This window comes from Macrotis lagotis, chromosome X (assembly GCF_037893015.1).
Source record: "Macrotis lagotis isolate mMagLag1 chromosome X, bilby.v1.9.chrom.fasta, whole genome shotgun sequence".
In the NCBI taxonomy this organism is placed as follows: domain Eukaryota; kingdom Metazoa; phylum Chordata; class Mammalia; order Peramelemorphia; family Peramelidae; genus Macrotis; species Macrotis lagotis.
The window spans coordinates 669,425,151-669,450,728 of NC_133666.1; the positions used below are offsets into that span (position 1 = coordinate 669,425,151).

A 25,578-nucleotide genomic window follows, 5' to 3' on the forward strand; every position below is an offset into this window, starting at 1 on the left:
CCTAGGTTGTGAGCCTGGGTGATTTGGACAGTGATACTGTTCTTTTTACTTTTTTATGTTTTTGCAAGGCAAATGGGGTTAAGTGGCTTGCCCAGGGCCACACAGCTAGGTAATTATTAAATGTCTGAGGCCAGATTTGAACCCAGGTACTCCTGACTCCAAGGCCGGTGCTCTATCCACTGCACCACCTAGCCGCCCCTAGTGATACTGTTCTTAATAGAAACAGGAAAGTTAGGAAAGTAGGAAATATAATTGGAAAGATAATGACTTCAATTTTGGACATGTTGGGTTTAAGATGTCTACTGGACATCCAGTTTTGAGATTTCTAATAGACCCATAGAGATGGGGGTTAGGAGAATCATCTGCATAAAAATGATCATTAAGATCCCGAGGCTGATGAGATCACTAAATGAAGTAGAGAAGAAGAGGAGAGGAGAGGAGATGCCTGCTGGACACCCCTGGTTAAAAGATGTGATCTGGTTGAAGATCCAGGAAAGGAGGCTAAAATATGGAATCAGAAAGATGTGGTAAGTAATTAGGAGAGAGAAGTCAAAATTGATAAAAAAAAAAAAAAAAAGTTGTGAACATCCAAAGAAATAGGAAACTTTGGAGAGAAGAGAGCCAAGTGAGGAAATAATGGAACCTATTTTGGACATGTTTAGTTTGAGATGCCTCATTACAGGTGGAGATATACATTGGACAGTTGGTTATATGAGACTGGCATTCAAGAGGAAAATTTGGGTTGGTCTATATATTTGAGAATTGTGTACTTATAGTTGAATGAATGTTTAAGAACTGTTGAGGGAAAAGGGTTCAGGAAAGAGCCATTAGGGATTGCTATACTTAGGTTGGACCAAAGAATCCTCTAGTGGGTAGGAGGAAAACCAAGAGATAGGCAGCATCACAGAATCCAACAAAAAAACACTGGAAAGAGTTTCGGAGAACAGAATTAGAATTTGAATATAGCAGTTAACAGATTGATTTCTTGAAAGAAATCAGGGGTCAGCTAGGTGGATAGAGCACCGGTGCTGGAGTCAGGAGGACTTGAGTTCAAATCCGGTCTCAGAAACTTAATAATTGCCTAGCTGTGTGACCTTGGGCAAGTCACTTAACCCCATTGCCTTAAATAAAAAAAAAATTTTAAAAGATACTTCAAAGGTGACATTACAAAGTACTGACAAGTGAGTAGGAGATAAAGACAGATCAGAATATAGATAATCCTTTCTAGGAGTTTTATTGTGGAAAAAAGAAAGATAGAGGACAACAGCTTGAGGAGATGATATTCAAGTGAAACTTTAAGGATCAGGGAAATTTGAGTATGTTTCTATGGTGGTTCAAAGGAAGGATCCAGTTTTTATGGAAAGGTAGAAGGGAGATGAGAGCAAATTATCAGAGGAGTATGTTCATGAAAGAAAAGGAACAGAGGAGAGAGGAGAAACAGGATCAGTGAATGAAGGATTTATTAAATGCATGTTTTATATGTGCAAAGTATGGTGATAGCTGCTAGGGATACAAATAAAAAAGTAAAACAGTTCTCACTCTCAAAGAGCTCACATTCTCATAAGGATGATAACGATGTGCATATGGTGTGGGGACAGGAAGAAGGAGCCTATGATGGATAGCTTCTGTTTTTTCTAAGACCTTCTCTTTTAAGGGATAAGGAGAAGGTATATTTGAGGAGAAAGGCAAAGATTGCTAATTGCTGCTTTGTAGAGTGTAAGGGACAGCTGGGTTACGCAGTGGGTTGAGCACCGGCCCTGGAGTCTGGAGGACCTGAGTTCAAATCCGGCCTTAGACACCTAACTGTGTGGGCTTGGGCAAGCCACTTAACCCCATTGCCTTGCAAAGAAAAAAAAAGAATGGAGAGAGAGTGTAAGAGAAAGCTAATCTGAGAAGACTAAAAGGATTGCCTTGTAAAGTTGAAGACCCAATGGAGATTATTTAACAAAATTGATGACCCATTGGAGATTATTTAACAAATCTGTGGTTTGTCTAATATTTTCCAGCATTTTATAACAGATAAGGAGATATGCAGAAAGTAGATTGAGGGAAGCAATCCAGAATTGTTTATTATTTCTTGATGTCTCATGGAGTTTTTAATTTCCCTTTGGCCAATCTTTATTTTCAGGGAATTATTTTCTTCATTAAGATTTATACCTCTTTTTCCAAGCTGTTAACTTTCTTTTAATATCTTTCTTCCCTAACTCTTGCCTTTTCCCCCTTGCTTTCCTCTATTGCTCTCATTTGCTTTTTAAAATTTTTTTTTAGTTCCTTTAGCTCTTACCTTAACTTTTCTAGGAATTCTTGTTGGGTATACATCCAAGCAGAATTTTTCTTTTCTTTTTTTAATTGATATCTTGGTTTATTTATTTTATATTATTACAATAATTTTGCTATAAGAGTAAACATAGGGGCAGCTAGGTGGCGTAGTGGATAAAGCACCGGCCTTGGAGTCAGGAGTACCTGGGTTCAAATCCGGTCTCAGACACTTAATAATTACCTAGCTGTGTGGCCTTGGGCAAGCCACTTAACCCCATTTGCCTTGCAAAAACCTAAAAAAAAAAAGAGTAAACATAACCCCCCCCCCCCAAGAAGATGAGAATCCTCAAGAATGGTGAGAGAGAGAAAAAAAATGTACTTCAGTCTGTGTTCAGATTCCAATGGCTGTCTCTGGGGTGAGTTGCCTTCTTTATCACAAGTCCACCAGAGAAGTTGCTTCAATAGTTTTCCCACAGTTGCTATTACTAACTGTATTTCCCTCTACTCTATTCCTCCCTACTCTCATTTATTCTGTTCTCTCTCTCCTTTCCTCCTGGCCCTGTCCAAAAGTGTGTTGTATCTGAGTACCCTCTCCCACAATCTTCCCTCTCTTCTATCACCTATTCCCCCCTTTCCCTCCCCTCATTCCCCCTTATCCCATAACTTTTCTTCTCATTTTTCTCTAGGGTAAGATAGATTTCTATACCCTTTTAAGTGTGTATGTTATTTCCTCTCTGAGCCATTTCTGATGAGAATGCTCACTCATTCTCCCTTGCCTTCCCCCATTCCACTCCATTGAAAAAGCCTTTTCTTAACTCTTAAGTGAAATTTCTTAGCCCCTTCTTCCTCTCCTTTCTCTTCCTCCCAGTACTTCCCTTTATCACTCATTGACTCCATCTTTTTACTATATTATACCATTATATTCCACTTCTTCCTGTCTATATATGCTCCTTCTAACTGCTCTTATAAATGAGAAAGTTCATATGAGTTATCAATATCTTCTTCCCATGCAGGAATACAAACAGTTCAACATCATTAATTTCCTCTTTAGTTAGTCCTTCTTGTCCACTTTCTCTGTGGTTCACCAGAGTCCTGTACTTGGAGATCACACTTTCTGTTCAGCTCTGGTTGTTTCAATAGGAAAGTATGAAAGTCCCCTGTTTCATTGAAAGTTCATCTTTTCCCCTGAAAGAGGATGTTCAATTTTGCCGGGTAGTTGATTCTCGTTGTAAACCAAGATCTTTTGCCTTCTGAAATATCATATTCCAATCCCTATGAGCCCTTAATGTAGATGCTGCCAGATCCTGTGTAATCCTGACTGTGGAGCCACAGTAGTTGAATTGTTTGTTTCTGGCAGCTTTTAGAATTTTCTCTTTGACTTGGGAGTTTTGGAATTTGGCTGCAGCAGCCTATGCTTCTAACTCTACACTCATTCTGATGTAGCAGAGTTCTCTCACCACCCCTTCAATCTGTTCCCTGTGATCCCTGGGCTGGGCTGGGCTGGGCTGGGCTGGGCTGGGTTGGGCTCAGCTGTGGCCAGGGTTTTTCCCCCAATCCCCTGATGAAACACACCTTTCCAGTGGAGCTTCTAAGTTATCTTGGACTGGGAAAATGTATCACTCAGTCTTTATATGGTTCCACCCCTCTAAATTTTGGCTAGAGTCATAATTTGATGGCTTTTGGAGTTTTGGGGGGAAGGAGTTCCTGGGAAATGTTGCCTTCACGTCACCATCTTGGCTCCTCAGAATTTTTCTTTGTTACTTTGCTTGTAGATAGTTTTGAGTCATTCTCTTCAATGTCTTAAACTTCCCTGTCAAAATAGTAGCCCCTTAATGGTTGGTATTTTTTTTTCTTTGTTCATTCTTCCAGCCTGTTTCTTTTGGATGTTTTGGCTTTTCTCTGCACATCATTTGGGTTGTGGGGGGGAACAGGAGAGGGAAAGGAAGGATGTCTGCATGAGCTTCTCCTTTGTCCTTCTGTTGCTTTCACAGCTCTGGCTAGGGGTTTATACATTTTCAATGCTTCTCAGGAGAAGGTCACCTTTTTCAATGCCCTCCTGGTCTGAATTCTGTAACTTTCTAATCCTGGCTTGTTTCTGATTGGGAGTTTCAGCATATTGCTACTGCCTCAACCAGTCTTTGCCTAATGGGAGGCTCTGTAGACTCTGTAGGTTCTATAGGTTCAAAACTACCAAATTTACTGTTACTTCTGGGTTTCTTTTAACACTTCCAATTCCTTCTTTCTTAGATCTGACTTAGCACTTAAGTGATGAGAAACAGAACCCTAAATGGTAACTGATTCTTGTACCCATTGCTTGCTCAGAGATTCCCTGGAATTTCTTCCTGGTGCTCTAGCTTGACCCTCTCTCAGTCTCTGGGGGCTGCAATACTTCCTGGGGTGGCTGTGGCCAGGTAGATCCCTTCTCAGAATCCAAAGACCTCTCTGTCTGTAGGCTGCTCTGAACTGAAAATGACTCGCTGACTTTTCTTAGATTAGAATCAGGTTAGTCTAATGCATTGGAGCTTTGTTGGGTAGATGGAGGGAGAGAGCTGGAACCTAATGCTTCCTCTCATTCTGCCATCTTCACTCTGCCTCAGCCATGCAGAATTGACAAGGTACAGCATCCCAGGGATTTGATGGTAGCTGGTAACTGGAGGATAGGAGGTCACTATGAGAATACCTAACAGGATGAGAAATGTTGGGCAAAGGGATCAATTTAAGGATAGGGATTGTTGTCATTAAAATAGAATGGTATGGGGTCATGGCTATGCCCATCAGAGGCTGTTTTGGAAGAGGAGCTCTTGAGGCATTTGAGAGGCCTGCTGTGCTGGCTGAGTGTGGTTGCAGCTTGTGATCCACATGAGCAGAGAAGAGTTCCCACACCATCAGTGCAATTCCATAGAGAACCTAGTGGTATTGAAGTATGTATATGCATGCATAGAGTGGGCAGCTAGGGGTAGGGGCCCCAGAGTGTACAGAGCTCCATGCCTGGAGTCCAGAAGATGCCTCCTGAATTGAAACTGGGTCTCAGATATGTCCTAACTGGGAAAGTCACTTCACCCTGTTTGCCTCAGTTTTCTTATCTGTAAAATGAGCTGGAGAAGGAAATGGCAAAATACTCCAGTAGCTTTGCCAAGAAAAACCTCAAAATGGGGTCATAGAGAGTCAGACATGACCAAAAAAGCTCAAAATAAATGCACACACAGATTTATGTGGCAGAGTCAGAGGGACCTGGGTTTGGGTCCTAACCCAGACAGACTATGTGTCCTTGGGCAAGTTCCACTCTTCTCTGGGCCTTCTTCATGGCCTCTTCTATTCTGAAATACAGACTGTTCATTTGGAGTTTGATTTCTACAATAATAATGGATCTTTTGAGGCAAAATCCATTCATCTTTCTAGTAAATATGTAAAATTAGTGGGTTGTATTAAGTGACCTCTAAGGTCCCTTTGGGTTGGAAACTCTATACTACCTTTCTAACTGGTGGTTTAAGATGTTTTGAACCTTGGAAATTTGAATTATTATTATTAGTATTAGTATTATTATTATTAACTAGGATCTTCTTGGGGTTTTTTTTTTGATACAGTTCATAAGAGAAATAGACCCAGGAGAAGTCACTAGGACAAGTCACTAGTCTGCTATTATACTTCTACTTTGCAGAATGTTGCACAAGTAGATAAAATAGCTCCTTTTTGTGATTGTAGTCAATCAAGAATTATTTATTAAATGTGTCAAGTATTGTGCAGAACGTTAGGAAAGGTCATCACTCCAGGCCTGTCCTCAAGGAGCTCACATTCTACTAGGAAAGAAACAAAGCTAACAGCAGCCTACCTACAGAATGTGCTTAGTGGGAACGGGAGCTATTCCCAGAGACAAGGTACCTGTAGTGGTTGGAGTAACTCTGAATCTTCAAGGAAGTCAGATGGTGGCCATTAGAAAGGATGGTCATAAGCTCATCTTTTACAGACTTAGTGGAAAAGTGTCTTCTAGAAAACACCACCAAACACGGAAACAGCTATGAAATATATGCATTGTCTCATTCCCACATGGCTTTAGTTTTTGCATCTAAGTCTTTATATATTTTGAAACTTTTCTATATATTTTGGAAGTTGTTATAGTTATTGTTATTATTATTGCACTCAGATATGGAAGAGAAATTTAAAGAGAAGGATGAAAGAGAACAGAAGTTGATGGAAGCAAAGGAAAAACTAGAAACTCAAATTGTGGAAATCATGAAAATGTCCGGAGATAATTCTTCCCAGTTGACAAAAATGAATGAAGAACTTAGGCTGAAAGATAAGTATGTTGAATCTCACATTATTTGGGTTTATTATAAAATGTGATTCATATTGGATCATAAAATGATTAGTTAGGTAAGCAGACACCTCCAGGAACAATGGGGCCTTTACATTACAGAAAAGGTAAATTGTTTTTTCTTTATTTTTAAATCTGTGAAATTAGGGATATTATTGTTTGACATCTTTCAAGAAAAACAAGATTTTTGCATTGTTATGTATATAATCTTTTGGAGTTTATCAACACAAATTTGTGTAAAGAAATTTTTGGAATTTGATACTTTTTGGGTTTTTTTTCCTTGTGAATGGATACGTAGATAAAAAGGCATTTATTAATCTTTTACTGTGTGCAGAGTGCTGGACTAAGTGCTAGAAATTCAAAGAGAACAAGCAGACACAGCTTCTGCTCTTCCAGAGCTCCCCAGTGAATAGGGAAGACATAAAGGGAAAGTTTCCACATCTATACAGCTTGTGGAAGAGGCCCTGGGGTTAACTTCCTCTTCTTGAGTGTCATTCCCACTAATGAAATCATCAGCTACTCATGTTGAACTGTAGATGGTTTCTCCATGATCTTAGTTTTATTGGAAATATTTGCATGTTACAACTTTTTCACACTTAATATTTAGAAGTTTTGAATGATCTTAGGGTTAGCTCCTGAATCCTTAAGAAAAGTAATAATTGTTTTCTAGATTTGTGGAAGAATTACAACTCCAACTTTCAAAGGCAAATGATGAAGCAGCTTTTCTACAGAAAAGGATTGGGGAGGCAACTCTGAAAGCTGAGCAAGATCAGGAGAATGTAATTGCAAAGCACAAGGAAGAAAAGAAAGAACTAGAGGAGAAATTGTTAGATCTGGTAAGAGGAAAACAAGTTGGGAGTCTTTGCTGGGTAGAGGGCAGGAAGAGCTCTTAGATATGTCTGTAGCCTGAACTCCAACATTCTGGGTTCTTGCAGGAAAGGCAAATTGAGGTAAGCTACAACCAGTGCAAGGACCTCCAGGAGAAGCATGAAAAAGCCAGTTCTGAGAAAGCTACACAACATGAAACAGCTCTTCACTGTCTGAAGAAAACTCTGCTGGATACTGAGGGAACCCTGAAAGAGACACAAAGGAAGAATAGTGATTTACTGAAGGAAATGGAAGAACTGAAAAAGCAAGCTGACAAAGCCAGGGTACGTAGTGAAGGATGATATCATGGCATATTTGAAAGAGTTTCTAAGAGCCTGCAATGTATGAAATTTAGCTATTGTGTGTAGTAGATTTACTACCTGTTAGGTTAAGTTTAGAATTACAGAATGTTCATGTGATTTGAAATAGGAATTGAGACAGTGTATAGTCTATATGGTCTAGAAGAGAGTTTCAAACTGCTTTGGATATTTTATAACCTCTACCTTCTTAGATTACTACACAAAATTCAGATTGTGCTTGTGCCTTGTGTCTTCTTGACTTGTGTGTATTTGTTTTTGAAGAAGTCCAATTTTTCATTGTAATCCCCTACTGGACTTCTACATTTGAATGGCCCTGCTGTCCCTGGCTTGTTTGACTACTTTACAACAACTTGTTAATTTGGTAGGTGATTAATACCCCAGAAGAGCAAAAGGCAAAAGCCACAAGAAGAACCCATTAATAGAAAACAAAACCTCTGGAATTTGACTGCAGATATTTATAAGAAAGGAAAACCACAAAGCCATGAGAAGAAGGACTTTTTTATCCCAGCTTTTTATATAATCTCCATAGAGTATAAATTTTTTGGAAAGAGACAGGAAGTAGAGTGTGGTGAATTTAGGTAGGAAATATTTCCAGAATATGGTATTTGGTAAATGATTCTTCCCATATATTGAATTTAACTCCAAAAGGGCTGGATATATCTTTGTGGTATATTAAGTTATCCAGTATCTAGTTAGTGACAGTGCTTACTGACTGAGGTTTAGCTTCCTTGCCTCAGTTATTTGACTGCTTGAAGAAAGGTAACTATTTGCCTTTAGGCAATATTAAAGCTTATTTATTGGAAGGGGACTGAGATTCAACAAATATAGCCAGTGTCAGCAAAACTTTGGTAAATGTTGTATGCTTCTTTTAGAAGATTGTATGTAGAACTGGAAAGAAATTCCACATAATAATCCTACATAATTCTATATGGAAATAATACATCCTCCATAAGTACAGTATTAAAATTTGTGACTTGGCTACTGTCCTCAATCTGAATAGATTAAAATTTAGCCTTTTATATACTCATTATGCTGTCTAGTTCCAACCTAATAGCTTCATTAAAACTTTCTGTACTCATCAGGAATATTAGCACAACAGGATATTAAGGGGAAAAAACCTATCTGGCTGTCCATTGTGCTGTGTTCTCCCTCTCAAATTTATCATTTTTCCTTTCACAAATATCATCAGAGACTTGAATAAGAACAACAGTAATGTTAAATGAATTACTGACTTAGAAAATTTTCATGTATTTCTCATCTCACAGTTTACTAGTTTTGGTGGATGTTAGTAACATCATTTTATTATGCCCATGACACATACTGACACAATTATCCTTGATAATTCAGTATAAATTTTTTTTTTCTGGATTCAGGAGTGCCTGGGTTCAAATCCGGTCTCAGACACTTACTAATTACCTAGCTGTGTGGCCTTGGGCAAGCCACTTAACCCCATTGCCTTGCAAAATCTAAAAAAAAAAAAATATTTTTTTTCAAAAGCATAAAAGGAAGATAGCAGCTCATTTCAAGTCCTCATGACCTGGACAATTACCTGGTTAAAAGTTTAATTTAAAAAAATTCCCCTTAAATTTGAACTTTTACATCCCAACCCATTTCTTGACCTTTTTCCAAAATTATTTTTGCATGCTGTTGAATAACTTTAATTGATGCCATATTTTGTATAAATATGTCAAGTTTTAATGATAGCTAATTTGCTTTAATTAAAAATTTTAATTTATTTTCAACTTTTAAAATGTATTTACATATTTTAAAGTATAATATTACAGCTGAATAACCAATTTGCAAATTGAATAAGACAAATTAAAACACTAAATTTTTCTTTATAATTTTTTGTATGGTTTTATAGCAGTAATCAGTCAGAATGACTTGTTGAGTGAAATCAGGTATCTTGTCACTTTAATTATGAAAGGTTGAACCTAGAGAATTTAACAATCAGGTATTATTCTCTACCAAAGCCCTCCCCCAATTTTGTGAACTTTTTCTATTACTATGTAGAAGTGATCCTGGTTTCTTGAAGGTTTTGCCTGTATAAACATTTGCTCTGACAGATATTATTGAAATGCAATACTTTGAGTATGGTTCTTGTCAGACTTGATAGCCAACAACCAACCTAAGTTCAGAGAGCCTTATTCCAACAAGATTGACTTCTACAGAATGAATATTATGGCCCAGCCACACATGAAATTATCTGTTAAAGCTTGGAAGATCCATGATCTATAATGGTGAGAGGAGTTAATCTCATTACTGAAATCACAGATCTGAAAACACTGAAAAGTTTGGCTTACACTGGGTCTTGATTACTCTTCATGGATGTGGTAACACTCTTGGGACAGTAGAAAACCTTTTTAGTGAATTAGCTTTCTTATAGTCAAGTCAAAAATTCAGCAGTAAAAGTGTTCCAGTCACTGTGGGAATGTAGGGAGACCAAGGGGAAGATATATTTATTGGAGGTTGCCTTAGATTAGGGCTGGGAAACGTCTGGCCCTCAGGTCACATAAGGTCCAGGAAATCATTTGGTCTGGCACTTCCAAGGCAACTAAGGAAGGACTCAAAATGCAATAAATTCATGAGTTTTTTAGGGATGAATTAATTTAATGTTTGACCAAATATAGTTGGCGAATTTTGGCATTAGTAGAAAAAAGGTTCTCTGCCCCTGTCTCAGATAGAAGATGTTAAGATTAAGGAGGCCTGAGAGAGGTTTCTTGTAGAGGGTAGGATTTTAACTGAGATATAAGGAAGTCAGGGAAGCAAGATTTCAAAAAGAATGGCCTACTTTCCTTTGTTTTTTAAATAGTTCATTTGTGAACATTCAAGGTATGTTTTCCTTTTTTAAAAAATATTTCTTGGATGTAAGAATAATGACAGAGAAGACCTAATTTCATGTTTTGGTACAAAATCAACTGTTTTTCTGAAATCCTTTATCAGGAGTTTTTTTGTTTTGTTGTTTTTTAGGTTTTTGCAAGGCAATGGGGTTAAGTGGCTTGCCCAAGGCCACACAGCTAGGTAATTATTAAGTGTCTGAGGCCGGATTTGAACTCAGGTACTCCTGACTCCAGAGCCAGTGCTCTATCCACTTTGCCACCTGGCCGCACCTATCAGGAATTATTTTGTATAGATTCGTGAAGCACAGATTCTTCTGGTACAGACAGAAAACTATTTTGTCATCTCGTCCTGAGATTTGCATTCATTTCCTTCCACAAGCATTTGTAGAGAATCTACTCCATGTGCTGATGAATTTCTTCTAGGTCTTCTAATATTACCTGGATGTTGGTACAACACTGAGATTTGTGCCTATGTCTTGCTACATGCAGTTCTACCTCCTTTTCAAGTCATGCATATCATGGATGACATCTTTTAGGATGCATCAATCAACAAGCATTTATCAAGTTACCTATACTATGCCAGGAGCTGCATAAAGGAGTTCACATCTTGGAATTCAAATTGAAAATATGCTATACCTACTGTGTCTGTAACATGAGTACTGCTGTCTGTCGATAATGAGCTCTGCAGCCTTGTTTTCTAAAGTTCATTTGACTTTGATCTGTTCCATATATTGCACTAATTCTTTTAGTTATTTTCATTATATGAAATCTACCAAGTGTGTCAGAGAAAATTTAATCTATTTAAATGTTGAAATGCTAGTGGAAACTTACTTGTTCAGGTTGTAAAGTTGCAGTAATTGGGGCTTAGCAAGGAAAATGAGAATTCACCAGTGTTTAGTTTTATATTGAGATGCTCAGGTTTTAATAAAGTGGTATAAAACAGAAAAAAAAAGAAAAATATGCTATAGTCTTCTCACACCATGCAGCTTTCCATTTTCTATTTGTTCACTTATAATTTTGATTCTTTAGAATGGGTCAGGCCATGACTTGTTGCTTTGTAGATAGCGTCACTGGTAGAATATTAGTAGAATATTAGTGATTAAAAAGATATTGGAACTCCAAATTGTTGAAAGTACTACATGGTTTACTGAAGGTGATTCAGGCTGCCTTCTTTTCAAACTCAGTTTTAGGACAGTCTTAATCCATTTGCAGTGCTTTTTAAAAACACACACACACACACACACACACACTCTCTCTCTCTCTCTCTCTTCCTTGATTCTTCTTGTAGATATTACAAGGTCAAAATAAATTTCTTTTGAGTAGCCATGGATTTCATTGAGGAGGCACTGATGTATTCCAGGAATCAATGAAGACAGCAAAATACATACCATCTACAGACTGGACCATCTGGAGAACTTCAGCATCTGTAGAAAAACGACTCTAATGTTTGAACAGTTAAGAAAAAAATAGAGGAAATCTTTTCTATATCTTCCAGTGATTATGTGAATATGAAGATGCAGTCTACTGTAGGGGGAGATTGTTTGTATTTCTTCCATTTCACTAAAGATTCCACTCAGACATACTTCGGCTCTTATAAAGCATCTTGCAATTTTATCTCTGGGTATTTTGAAAATTGTATTGCCTAAAGGATGGATTTCTTTTGTGAGAATTTAGTTGAATCCACCATCTTTTTTTGATAACCTTTTCTTGAGTGTAATTTCTGAATCTTATGTAGCATACCTGGCACCAAAGTGTTAATCTTAGTAGTAATTCTACAGTTATTGATGGTAAAAATAGATTGCTATATATATCTTTTCTATTTTAATTTTATTTGCCTTCTAGTGTTCTTGAGATGAACAGGTTCAGTTCCATTTCCTTCCATGCTTTGTGTAGATTTATCCTGTCCTCTGCAGCATTTTTGCTATTTATGTGAAAAGATGTGAAAAGATCTGTCATTATCTTCTATAATGTTTTGCAAATGAGTTTGTACTTATAACTGGTGTTGCATTTGGCTGGTATGTCTTTATTAAGGAGCTGACTGAGGCAATTAGGTTGTTGTTCTGGCATCCTTATTATAAGGATTATTTTACATTTTTAAAACTTTTCTAAGGAATTCCAATTATGTAAATAACTATTTTATACATTTCTCATTTTTAATTCAATAAATATTTAACTGCTTATTATATACTAGGCACTAGCAGTATGACAAAAAAAACATCAATTCTTGCCGTCATGGAGCTTATATATTTTTCAGAGTCAATATCTAGTTTAAGTCTTTTTGTAGCTATACTAAATACAGCATCTTAGTTTATCCCAATTTTGATGTTATTTTAGATCTTTGCTTGATCAATGACTCCCAGACTTTTTGAACATGAATCAGAATACGAATTTTTAACATCAGATTTTGTAGTCTGCAACATAATAGTTGTGCTATTAGGTTTTGCTGAGAAAATCATAATAGCAAAAAGCTACTCTGAATTCAGTAGTATTTTAAAGTGAATTTATATTTTATTAATCATAATAATACCTACATAATTTCAAAAACAGTTTTTTAAATGTTCAGTATACTGTTGATGAACCTCAGAAGAAAGATTAAGACTAGGATACATACATGTACCACATACATTTTGTATCTTTAAGCCCATTATCTCTTTTGATTCTCACCATAACCTTGTAAGGTAGCCACTACAGAAAGTTTTTATTCCCATTTTCCTGTTATGGAAACTGAGGCTCAGAAAACTTAAGTGTCAGGTAGGAGTTAATTTCAGGTCTCTCTTAACTCTAATTTCAGCACTCTTCCTGTTAGACCACACTGTCTCTCCAGTTATCATACTGAGACATTTCTTGTGATAGACTTCTTGCAGGGTCTGCACCCTCAATGACTCACCACCCACTGAGTATAAACTATTTTTCTTGACTTCATATTTCATGCTTGTTCTACTGTGCCATATGATTTTCTTGTTCCATAGATAATACATCTTTAAACATAGACAATAAAGAAGAAAAATCCTGAAAAAGTTTATCAAAGCTAGATAATTTTAGTCAAGTCATTTCTCATCAGAAAATTTTCTGCATAGAAAAATGTGCATCCAGATTTATAAATTTCTTTCTTCATTATTAGTTCCAAGTGTTTAAAACCTATTTTCCTGTGTTGACTAAGCATAAAATGAATGTTTGTGGGAAAGCATTTACTCTGGATATATGATGAGTTTGAGTACCTAGGAGACATTAAGATGGAAATGTTTATTAGGTTGTTGGTGATACTGAATTGAACCTCTGGAAAAAGATTAAGATTAGAGATACATACATGCACACATACATTTTGTATATGTATGTAAATGTGTATGTATATGTATGCATATATGAAGGGGAATCTTCTGGATAGATACAATAATTGAATCCATGGTAGCTGATGAAATCGTTGAGTGTAGTGAGAGAAGAAAAGAAGGCCTAGGACATCTTCAGGTGATACTCAAATTTAATGGGTTGAAGATGGATGGTGGTCCAGTGGAGGATACTGAAGAAGCATGGAGAGAAATAAAGGAGGGAAATCAGAAAACAGCAGTGTCATGACAATCCAGAAAAAGATAGCAACCAGTAGGAGGGAAATGATCAACAATGTCAAATACTGCAATGATGACAAGAAGGATGAAGTCTTGAGAAAAGGCCATCAGAAGCTTGGAGAGAACAGTTTCAATGGAGTGGTAAGCACAAAAGCGAGATTGCAGGGAGTTCAAATGTGAGTAGAAGAGGAGGTGAAAACAATAAATGTAGATGAATTTTTTTGAGAAGTTTGCTTGAAAGAATAATAGGGTCAATTGAAGGAATTTTTTTTAAGGGTGGGAAAGCTGGGCATGTTTGTAAGTATCAGGAAAGGAACCAGTATATGTGGAGAAACTAAATAAATTAGTGAAAGAGGTAGTGATTGAAGAGGTGAGTTCCCAAGATCAAGGGAACAAATGGAGGGTCTGGCCTAAGAGCACCACCATCGATTAGAGCAAAAGGAGGGAAAAATCGGGAATGATATTGACAAACATTGATAGCTATGGAATGAAGAGAGAGAAGGAAACTCATGATAAATAGCCTCCTTTCTTAGTAAAATAGTATGCAAAGTCCTCTGTTTAGGAGAAGATGATAGTATAAAGAGGGTCAAAAAAGATTTAGACAGATCTTCCTTCTGTGGAGTGGGCTAGATTTAGGGAAAATATAAAGGGATTGCTGTGCAAAAATGAAGATCCCATTGAGATTAGATAATATACATTCATTGTGAGCTCATTTGGAATGGTTGTGTGACTTTCTCCATTGGTATCAAACAGCATACCTTTAGGATCCCAGTCTTAATTTAAGAGAATTAAACCCTCTGTTATTCTGCTTATGGTTATACTTGTATTTTGGGGCCTTATTTAACCTTGTAGTTTCACCTTCCTGTTCTTGCTATTTGACAATCCTGTGACTTGATGGGATAAATTTTCATGTTAATGTTCAGTTATTTTGATTGAAGCTCATCTTCAAAAACTTGTCCGAACTGGAATTTCTTCAAAAAAGATGCTTGTAAAAATAGACACTTATTTAAAATATTATTAAGGGGCAGCTAGGTGGCTCAGTGGATAGAGCACCGACCCTGGAGTCAGGAGTACCTGAGTTCAAATTAGGCCTCAAACACTTAATAATTACCTAGCTGTGTGGCCTTGAGCAAGCCACTTAACCCCATTTGCCTTGCAAAAACCTAAAAAACGTATTGTTTTTAAATATTACTAAAATTTCAAGGTTATTTCAAAATGTTATTGTTGGTGGGGTAAGGTGGGAGGGAGAGAGAAGAAAAAAAATATTGCTTCCAGTCCTAAGGGAGCTACTGCCTAAGTGATCCTCCCCATACCATTTGTCCCTTCTTGCAAATTTTAATATTTTAGCTACCATAATAATTCTCAGCACTCTCTACTTTTTCCACTACTCTGGCACATCACCATAGAAGCAGAAAGGATCTACATGGATCTTAGGATAATTTTATATTTGTATGTGGTTGATAGGTTGTCATCACCAACCTACCAGTGATAAGCCTCTCTGTACTTTAGGTTATAATCTATTGCCAAGACTATAATTGAATCTGATGTGGTTTGGGAGCCAGAGCTTGCACAATGCTGACATTAGTCCTTTAAAAACCCAGTGTCACTTCCATACCAGGATAAGGTATTGGATTTAGATTTTGTAGGAGGATAAAATGAGATGGTAAGACAATATAAAGTGAGATAACTATGAAAGTTTTTTGAGAAGTTGCAAGTCTTATATAAATATAATTTGGTATTGTCAATCTTTCTACTTAATAACTTCTTCCATGGGGTGGCTAGGTAGTGCAGTGGATAGAGCACTGGCCCTGGAGTCAGGAGTACCTGGGTTCAAATCTGACCTCAGGCACTTAGTAATTGCCTAGCTGTGTGGCCTTGGGCAAAAAACCTAAAAAACTAAAACCAAAAAAAAAAAAATAACTTCTTCCATAATCCACCTAGCTAAATAACTCTTCTAGTTATATAACTAGAAGATAGTTATAGCTTCTAAGTTTGAAATACAGTAACTTTTATTCAGGATAATCCACTTGCATTTGACTGCTTGAATTGATTTTTTTCCTATCTTTTTATTTCTTTAGTCTCTAACTTATTCATTAGCTTCAACCAAAAAAGAGATTGAACTAATGTCAGAAGAGCTGAGGGGTCTGAAATCAGAGAAGCAGCTTCTTGCAGAGGAAGGGAATGCTTTAAAGTTAGACAAAGGCTCACTCTTATCAAAGCTTGTAGAGGTAGAGGCCAAGGTCTCTTTACTGCAGGAAGATCAACAGAAGCTTCGGGTAATAAATGAAACTCTTTATTTGGAGAAGGAAAAACTCTTAGAAGAAAAGCATGATGTAGAAAAGTTGTATCAGGAAGAACAATTCAACAAAGAAGCTTTAGCAGTTGAGAGAGAAAAATTACTGGAAGAAATCAATATTGCACAAGAAGAATTCTTGAAGATAAATATAGAAAATGATAACTTGCAAGCTTCCAGGAAAAACATAGAGACCCTTGTAGAAAACCTTCAGAAATGTAATGATTCCCTAATTGACGAATCCAAGAAGAATCATAAAGAGAAAGTTGAACTAGAGAATCAGCTGAAGAAACTTAGTTTTGAAAATATTGCTTTGGCTAAAAATAAAGATGACACTGTTCTGAAGCTTCAAAATTCCTTTGAAGAATTGGCAAGAGATCAAAAAAACTTGGTACAAGAAGTTGAAGAGCTCACAGCTGAGAAGAAGTCTTATATGGAGAAGCAGACAAGTCTTAACATGCTATGCGAGGTCTTAAAGAAAGAGAAGGATGAGCTTCTTCAGAGCAACAAGGATCTACAGAGTGAGAATGATGAGCTACTCAAGAAACAAGAAAAGCTGAATGTTGGCTTAGAAGCAGTTCTCCATGACAAACAGATGCTTAGTATGGAAATTAACAGGCTGCAGACACAGCTGGATGACTCTAATAAATTGCTTAAAGATGCAGAGAAAGTGGCTGTGGAGCTTCAGTCTTCAAAAGCAAGTCTCATGAAATTTCTTGAAGAAATTAAAACCAGTAGGGAGATTACAGATTCTGAATGTATCCAACTAATGCAAGAAAAAGAAACATTGACTTCATCTCAGAACAGACTTTTGCTTGAAAATGAAGAACTCTTAAAAGAAAATAAAATCCTCTCTGAAAAACTTGTCAAATGCTCGGAAGATGCAGCTCACAAAGAGATCACTCTGAATGAGAAGATTGGTTACCTGACTGCAGAGAAGGAAGTGGCTTGTCAGAAGTCCTTAAAGTTCAAAAAGCAATTGGATGGTCTCCTAAAAGAAACATCTCTATTAGAAACACAAAAAACAAGCTTACTTCAAGAAAGAGATACTTCCCTCAAAGCCATGGGTGACCTTAAAAGGAAATATGATCAAGAAACTGCCAACAGAAGAATCGTTGTTCAAGAGAAAATTAAGCTTCTTAATAATATTGAAGCTCTGAAGAAGGAGCTGGAGGAGAAACAAAAAGAAATCCAGCAACTATTAACAAATAAGCATGACCTTACTTTGATGCTAGAAGAGCTTAAAGAAACCAAAAAGAGTTTAGAAAAGGAACATGCTGAACTGTTGGAAGCTAAAGAAAGCTTGGAGGTTCAACTCAAAGCTTGCTATTCTGAAAAGGATATCTTGCTTAAGGATGGTTATAACCTGCAGGAAGAATGTCAGAAATTAAATGATGAGATCAGTACAGTGCAGCAAGCCTTAACCCTTGAAAAAGAAGCTAGAGAGCAGGAAAAGGAGTGTTCCATGTCAGAAAATAATAAATTACAAGGTCAAATTGTGCACCTGCAACAGGAATTAGAAAAATTAACATTTTGTAATAAAGAACTTCAGGCTGAGAACTTACTTTTGGCCCAGGAGAAAGAAAAATCAGAGCAACAAGTTGTACAAATTGTTAAGGAAAAAGAAGTTTTGAGTGCAGAGACTGCTCAGCTTGCTGCCAAAATAGACAGTCTGAAAAATGACTTTGCTTCCTTGACCAAATCCAAGTCAGAGTTGCAAGACCTGCATGGCTGCCTCACCAAAATATTGGAAGATCTCCGTCTAAGCCATGAAGTGACCTCTGCTGAGAAAGCTAAGCTAATACAAGAAAATAGCAGCCTCCTTGCTGACCACAGAGAAATCATGATGAAGAAGGAAGAGCTCCTGAAGGAATTGAAGGAGAAGGAGAAGCTAGCAGAGAACTACTTCATTCTCCAGAAGGAGATTAGTCAGTTGGCCAAAACCAACAGTAACATTTCAGCAAACCTCCTAGAATCACAGAGTGAGAATCGGATCTTGCGGAAAGACAAGAGCAAGCTTACTCTAAGAATTAGAGAGCTAGAGACCCTTCAATCATACACGGTAATTCCAAAGATTGAGGTATTGGGCATCTATATAATTACTAACACCAAATTCTAACTTTCAGTGATTTAAGGATATCTTTTATTTTCATATTGACTATTTCACAAAAATCACAGCATCTGAGTTAGCAGAATCTTACACAGGCAGGTACCATCAAATCCAAATCTAAAATAATCCCCTCTGCAGCATAACTAATAATTGGTCATTCAACTTGCAGTTGAAGACTCTCATGAAGGAGAATCTCCTTCCTCTCAAGGGTAGCTTATTCCACTTTAGGACAGCTCCCAGAGTTACAAAGTTATTCTTTAGATGAAGCCTACATTTCCATTTTTGACACTTCTATTGACAGCACTAATTCTAAACTAGGGGATCAAACAGAGCAAGTCTTAATTTCTCCTTCATATAAGTCTTTCCATTATCTTAAAGACCAACTGTCACCTATTCAGTTGGTTCTTGTAGAGCCCTTCACAATCTTGGTGTTCTCTTATATAACAGTGTCTCTACTTTAGTGGAACAATCAGAATTGATCTTAATACACCAGACATGGCCTAATCTCCTTATTCATGGAAGATATGTCTTCTTTCTGCAGCCTAAGATCTCATTAACTATTTTGACTGACCTAATCTACTTGAATAATTTGAGACTTAAAGTCCACCAAAAAACTTAACCCAAATTTTTGAATCTGAGTGTATTGGATTTCATCTAATTAAATTCAGCTCAGTGCTATTATCTGTCAAGCTATAACATTTTTCTCATCTTTTCTACAAGAATATCTTGAAAGGCTATCAAGTATTTCCTTAAAATCTAGGTAAATTGTGAAAAATGTTATCCACCACATTCCCTTGATTTAACAGTTTAGTAATCCTCTTAAGAAAGGGCTTGTTAGGGGCGGCTAGGTGTTGCAGTGGATAAAGCACCGGCCCTGGAGTCAGGAGTGCCTGGGTTCAAATCTGGTCTCAGACACTTAATAATTACTTAGCTGTGTGGCCTTGGGCAAGCCACTTAACCCCATTTGCCTTGCCAAAAACAAAAAAGGGCTTGTTCTTGATGAAGCCATATACTGGTTCTTTATGATGATGCTTTCTTCTTCTAGATGGTCACCCACCTTATCTTTAATATGTTCAAGGATTTTGCCAAGATTTGAAGTTAAGCCACTGATTAATAGTTTGTAGCCTCTTTTCTGTTTTTTGAAAACTGGGGTATTTATCTATTTCTTACTCAACATTCTTTCAGAGATCACTGACAGTATTCTTTGTGATCAATAGTCACAACTACAGGGGTGGCTAGGTGGCGTAGTGGATAAAGCACTGGCCTTGGAGTCAGGAATACCTGGGTTCAAATCCGGTCTCAGACACTTAATAATTACCTAGCTGTGTGGCCTTGGGCAAACCACTTAACCCCATTTGCCTTGCAAAAAAAACCCCTAAAAAACAAACAAAAAAAAAATAATCACAACTACAATTTCTTTGAGTACCTAAGAATGATATTTGAACTTGTAAAAGGATGAATGCTGAAAACCATCTTTGCATGTAATTGGAAAATAAAGAAAAAATATTAATTAAAAAAAGAATGATATTTGAGTCAGGTGAGTTGAACTCCTTAAAAATAGCAAGAGAACTCAAAAAAACTCTTCCTATTTTCTGACTTTTCTTGGATGTGTCCTCCCTACTAATCATTTTTTGTTCTATCTTTTCTGGTGCAAAGGTAATTTTTCTTTCATAGAAAACAAGCAAAATGAGAATTGAGAAGCATGGTTAATCATTATCACCTGGCCACCTACCCCAATGAGAGTCCTATCATTTTTGTGGATACTCCTCTTTCTCCACTACAGCTAGATGGTCACCAACCTTATCTTTAATATGTTTTTATTCTACTTAACTTTTCTGTCCAAATTCATCTCATTCTGGGTCTTGACAAGTATAACTCAGCACTGGAGTAGGTTTGTGCATTCATTTTTTTGTTACCCCTTCCTCTTCATTGTATGTTTTTGGTTTTGTATTGTTTTATTTTTTTTATATATATAACCTAGAGCAATCATCTTATCCAGCCTCTTTTCCCTGAGGCGTTAGGGAAAGCTGAACCAAGGTTACACAGTTCAGTAGTAGAGGCAGGACTTCAGTCTCTCTGACTCCTGAACCAATATTCTTTTTCCTCTCTCATCTTAAAATGTCTCATCTTAAATTGATTAGTGAATTCCTTGTGTATGCACATTGATCTCTTTTTAAATTTCCCTTTTTCTTCCTCACTGAAATTATTTCTCTTCTTGGCTTCAGAATTTCTTTTCTTTAATAGCATCATTTCTTTTCTACACTAATTTCCTTTGTGAACTTTAAGTACATAGGCTTCTTCTACTTGCTATTCTTTTGAGCCTTTTGAGATACAATTATCACTTTTGTAGCATGACTTTCCCCATTGAGGTTTTGATATATGTCAGCAAAGGAAATTAAATGAGAATTTTTGGGGAGTTTGCAAAATCTGCAGATGATAAGAACCACAGATGACAAAATTTCCATATCCCAGCAACCAATTCTGCCCCTGTTGGTAAGAATCAGCCCCAAAATAGATTTACTTATTGTTGATTTCCTCCATGTTTGAAGTATGAAATTATTATTTTATGTATGAAATTATTAAGGCATTTTTAATCTGACCTATCTATAAAGCAAGAATACTGAGACTTTTCCTCTTAGTTGTCTTTGATTACCTAAAACTAGCTTTGAGGAAAACATAACCTTAGTAGCATTTAAAAGATGATTCTTTACTAGTTGTCTAATCTCAATAATATCGAACCTGATTGAATGTCATAATAAAGGAAAGTTCCAAAACAGTAATTGAAAAGCATAATGACTTTTTAAATTGAAGAAGTATTGTTACAGTCTTTATCAATTTAAGGTCAGCAGTTAGATGGGTAAAAACTTTACTTGACTTTCAATTTCATTTCTCATTTATGCATTTAGAATCTGAAAACTTCATCATAGGCTTCCCAGACTATAATGGGCAAGTCATGATACTATTATCATTCATTTAATATTAATAGATCAAAGGAACCAGTAAAATTAATTTCTAGATAGGATTACATTTTCCCACATTTTTAATTCTTGTCACATTCTACTCATAGCTAAACCTGATTAATTAGCTTGTCTAATACATTTTACTTGTATTCTACGTGACAAAAGATAACTTGATTTACATTTAAATGCCTCAAAATCAATTTTTTGTTTAAACATAACACTTTTCTAAAGGTTTTTTTCCAAGCTCTCCTTGACCCCAAACACCTTGACTTGATAATAACAAATACCCACCATCTTGAATCATGTCATACTTGATTACTTTGAGAAGATTCAGCTTATGTACAAATTTTTTTTAAAACAAATTCATTGCTTACTTTACACATTTCTCTAGACTTAAATCAAAGCTGTTCCTGCTCACCAATAGGATTACCAAAAGTATAGTTAAAGGTCTTTAATTGAAAATACTACCTTAAGGGCTTAGCACACTACTCACCTTGCTTTCTTATATTTAGGTTGCTCACACAGCTGAGGATGCTATGGAACAACTAATGGAACAGATGACTAAAGAGAAGACAGAAACTCTTGCTTCCTTGGAGGATACCAGGCAAACAAATGAAAAACTGAAAAATGAAGTAATTTTAAATTGTTTTTTATTTGGAAAAAACATTGCTACTAACTTCATTGAATATTTGATCACTATTACAAGTTGCATTTGATTTTGATGTTATTGATGTGCTTTTAAATGGGCTCCATGTTTGTACACGTTAAGTTCATCTATTGCTAACATGGAAATGCTGGAGAATATATAGATGATCACACCACTTCTCAGTAAAAGTTTAGGGGAAAAAATCTAAAAACCTAGCGTGTGAAAAAGAGAATAATTTTAAAAGTGGTGAGAAGAGAGCCACTGATTTGGGTAGTGCAGTAAAGGTTTATATCATGCAAACTTTCTCTTCATTCTTCACTATTTTTTTTTTGCTGTCATTACATTTTATTTTTTAGCTCTGAGTTTGGTATCAGTTCTTTACTTAGCTTAATATTATAGCTATATATCTTCACGTTATCTTACCTGGTCCCCTTTTTTGGGGGGGGGAAGCAAATTTTTAAAATTCCTTCAAAATGAAAATGATAACTAAGCCCTATTTCTCCTTTGCCAAAAAACACAAAGCAACTAGCTTAAGGCTTTAGAGTTTTTTCCTTAGCAAAAATAAAATTTGTTCATCATTGAGATATGTGTGTGTGTGTATACATATATATATATATATATATATATATATATATATATATATATATATATATATAAAATGTTAGAGAATTTACATTTAATTTACTAAGTCACATTTACTAAGTGACTATATGGAGCTTCTTTGCCTAGTGTCAGGCATGCAGATATCTAAAAACAACACAGTCCCTGCCTTTCAAGAAGCTTTTTAAAGGGAATACAATAGATTTATAAATTAGAATGGATTAGGGCAAGGAAAGAACCGTAGAACTCTAGAAACTCAGGAAAACTCTAGAAACTCTAGAAAACTGGAGGAAGAAAGAAAACTTTTGATCTGGGAGTATCTATAAAAATAGAGATGTGTTAGAACCAGGCTCTCAGCTGATCATTAAATTTTCAGTATTGGAAATGGGCAGACACTACAAATCAAGACAATTTATTGTTTTGTTGATTGCCCAGATTTAAGAAAGTGATGGAAAAAATATTAATAATGCATATTGAGATTGAGTATTATGGGGATAGCTAGGTGGCTCAGTGGCTAGAGCACTGGCCCTGGAGTCCCTCCTGACTCTGTTCAAATCTGGCCTCAGAATCTTGATACTTAACTAGCTGTGTGACCTTGGGTGAGTCATTTAACATCATTACCCACAAAAAAAAGATCGTATTGTATATATTGGGTGGTTCTTCTTCTCGAGCATACACCTGACCATTCCACTTTGAAAAAAGTAGATAATGGAGAGTCCATTCAAATATGGGGAATCGTTTGAATGAACCGAAGTGGGGACTGACATATATTGAGGTGATTGTATTTACCTGGAACCTAGTCCTAGTGTGAAATAAACCCGAAAAAACTGCTTTTCAGGCAAATGATAAAAGTTCTAAAAGTTAGGCAAAGGGCCTGGTTTTTATCCTATGGTAGAAGAAACCATTTAAGATTTTTGTGTTAGGGGAATGATATGGTTTGACCATGGAACAATTAGAAAGTTGAGAGACTAGAGGTAGGGAGAAAAGCTTTGTGAAGGAATTTAAACAAGAGGGGAATGTGTTAGACTAATTAAGTAATGCTTTTCTTTTAATAATGTAATTTTTAATAGAAATATAAGCCACTATCAGTTTAGATATTAAAACTAGAAAAGTTAGAAACACTAAGGAAAGGGGTATTCTATTTTAAGCTAAAAAAGGCTTGTTTGAATAAAAAAGTTTGAGATGTGATCTAGAGAAAAGTTACAGGAAAAAAACCTCCAGCTTTCTGGAAAATCTAAAAAGACTTAGAAATCTTGAGCAGTGAACATGGTATTCCTTGTTTCTTCACTAACCCTTCCTGAATTTACTAAAAATATCCAATAATAATCTCATTTTATCTTCCCATTCTTCTTAATGATTTTAAATTCTTTCCTTTTCCCCCAAGATTCTGCTTCTAAGGCTTTTTGTTTCTGTCTTCTCAATTTTCCCAGATGCATCCTTCTCTCTGGCAATCTCTGCATTTTCCTTAAGCAGAGTTGTGATTATGCCACTCTTCTATTTCTAAAACTTCAATTAAAGGGCACAACTCCCAGGCTGCTCCAGATAGGGGAAGCCTGCATCGACAGTCCACACCTAAGTTTTCTTTGTAGGCTTAGTGACTTTGACCAAACTCAAAATGGAAGGGAGGAAACTCCAAGTGATCCTTGATAGTAATTATGGATTGTAGAGCTAGTAACTAGCAGGATCCAGGGCCTGACAACAAATAAGGATCTGATGTGGGATAGAAACAACCCCCATTTTTCAGGTAAAGGAAATAAATTTTAAGAGATTAAATGATTCTGTGGCCCAGCTGCCCCAGGGTTGGTCTCCTGGGCCACAGACCCTGCACCTGTCTCACAGCTGCCTGCACTAATAGATTCAATGTCTCAAATTAATCCAGTTACATGAGACACTTTTTTAGATGCTTTTATTTTAAATCAAGAAAAAAATAAACAGTCCCGAATATTTTCCAATAATGTACTTTGAAAGCTTTAGTTAGCTGCCGTCTTCTTTTTTTTCTTTCTAATTGCTTTTTTACTTGAGACTTTTTCCTGTTTGGAGTTGGCCTGTATCCTGTAAGCAGATGAAATCAAAGCATCTGAGATAATAGACATTTTCTTTAGTTAGGTGTTCCCTCAGGTTCTGCAGGGAGGGGAGCCTGGTACCTTCCAGGCTCCTTGTCAACAGAGCAGGACCCAATCACTACCTGGGACCCTCGCTTCTGTTGCCAGGGCCCCACTAGACTTTCACACTTAAATAAGAAAGAAAAAGCAATTGCTAGGCCCTGTTTCCCTTTGAGTAATGATGAAAAATCTTTTGTCAGGACCACAGGCCTGTGGTGCCTTCCCTCTGAAGCTATCAGGTACAGTGAACTGTCCAGTAGAAGGCAGGCCAGGGATTTTCTTAACAAAACTTTAAAAAATTGCCTTCTCCAACCTTCATGTGCTTTGGTCATAGAAATTTACTATAATCAGTATAAGAAGGACCTTTGATGGCCATTTGCTGAGATTAAGGTGAGATTTAGCTATTTAAATATGCATTTTAAAGTTTTACATTTGCAGAAGATATTGATATTGAAATATAGTATCAAGAGTTGGGTTCACATTTGCATTAACATGAATAGCTACTGAAATAAATCAGAAATAATCAGTTACCTTGTTTTCTTTCGATTTTCTCCTGGTTCTAAAATAATGATTTCATCTTCTTCACAATCTGACAGAACTATAGGAGTATCTTTAAAAATGAAAAAGCACATTAAGTTAGATGTTATTGAGCTTAAGCTGTAGTTCCTATCAACTAGGTAAACTTCAGAATAGCTACAAGTCCGTC

General features: G+C 36.4%; 1 protein-coding gene across 6 annotated transcripts in view; it reads left to right on the forward strand.

Annotated features, from left to right (window-relative positions):
• Positions 1-25,578, forward strand: part of CLIP1 (CAP-Gly domain containing linker protein 1) — a 143,458-nt gene that overhangs the window by 80,434 nt on the left and 37,446 nt on the right. For 5 of the 6 annotated variants that reach the window (XM_074205524.1, XM_074205520.1, XM_074205521.1 and 2 more), the window contains 4 exons: positions 6,401-6,557; positions 7,242-7,407; positions 7,507-7,722; positions 22,037-22,156. In XM_074205524.1, coding sequence (XP_074061625.1) covers positions 6,401-6,557; positions 7,242-7,407; positions 7,507-7,722; positions 22,037-22,156 — 659 coding nt within the window. Of the gene's footprint in view, positions 1-6,400; positions 6,558-7,241; positions 7,408-7,506; positions 7,723-16,239; positions 18,517-22,036; positions 22,157-25,578 lie in introns of all 6 variants that reach the window. The other variant, XM_074205525.1, reaches the window with a different exon arrangement.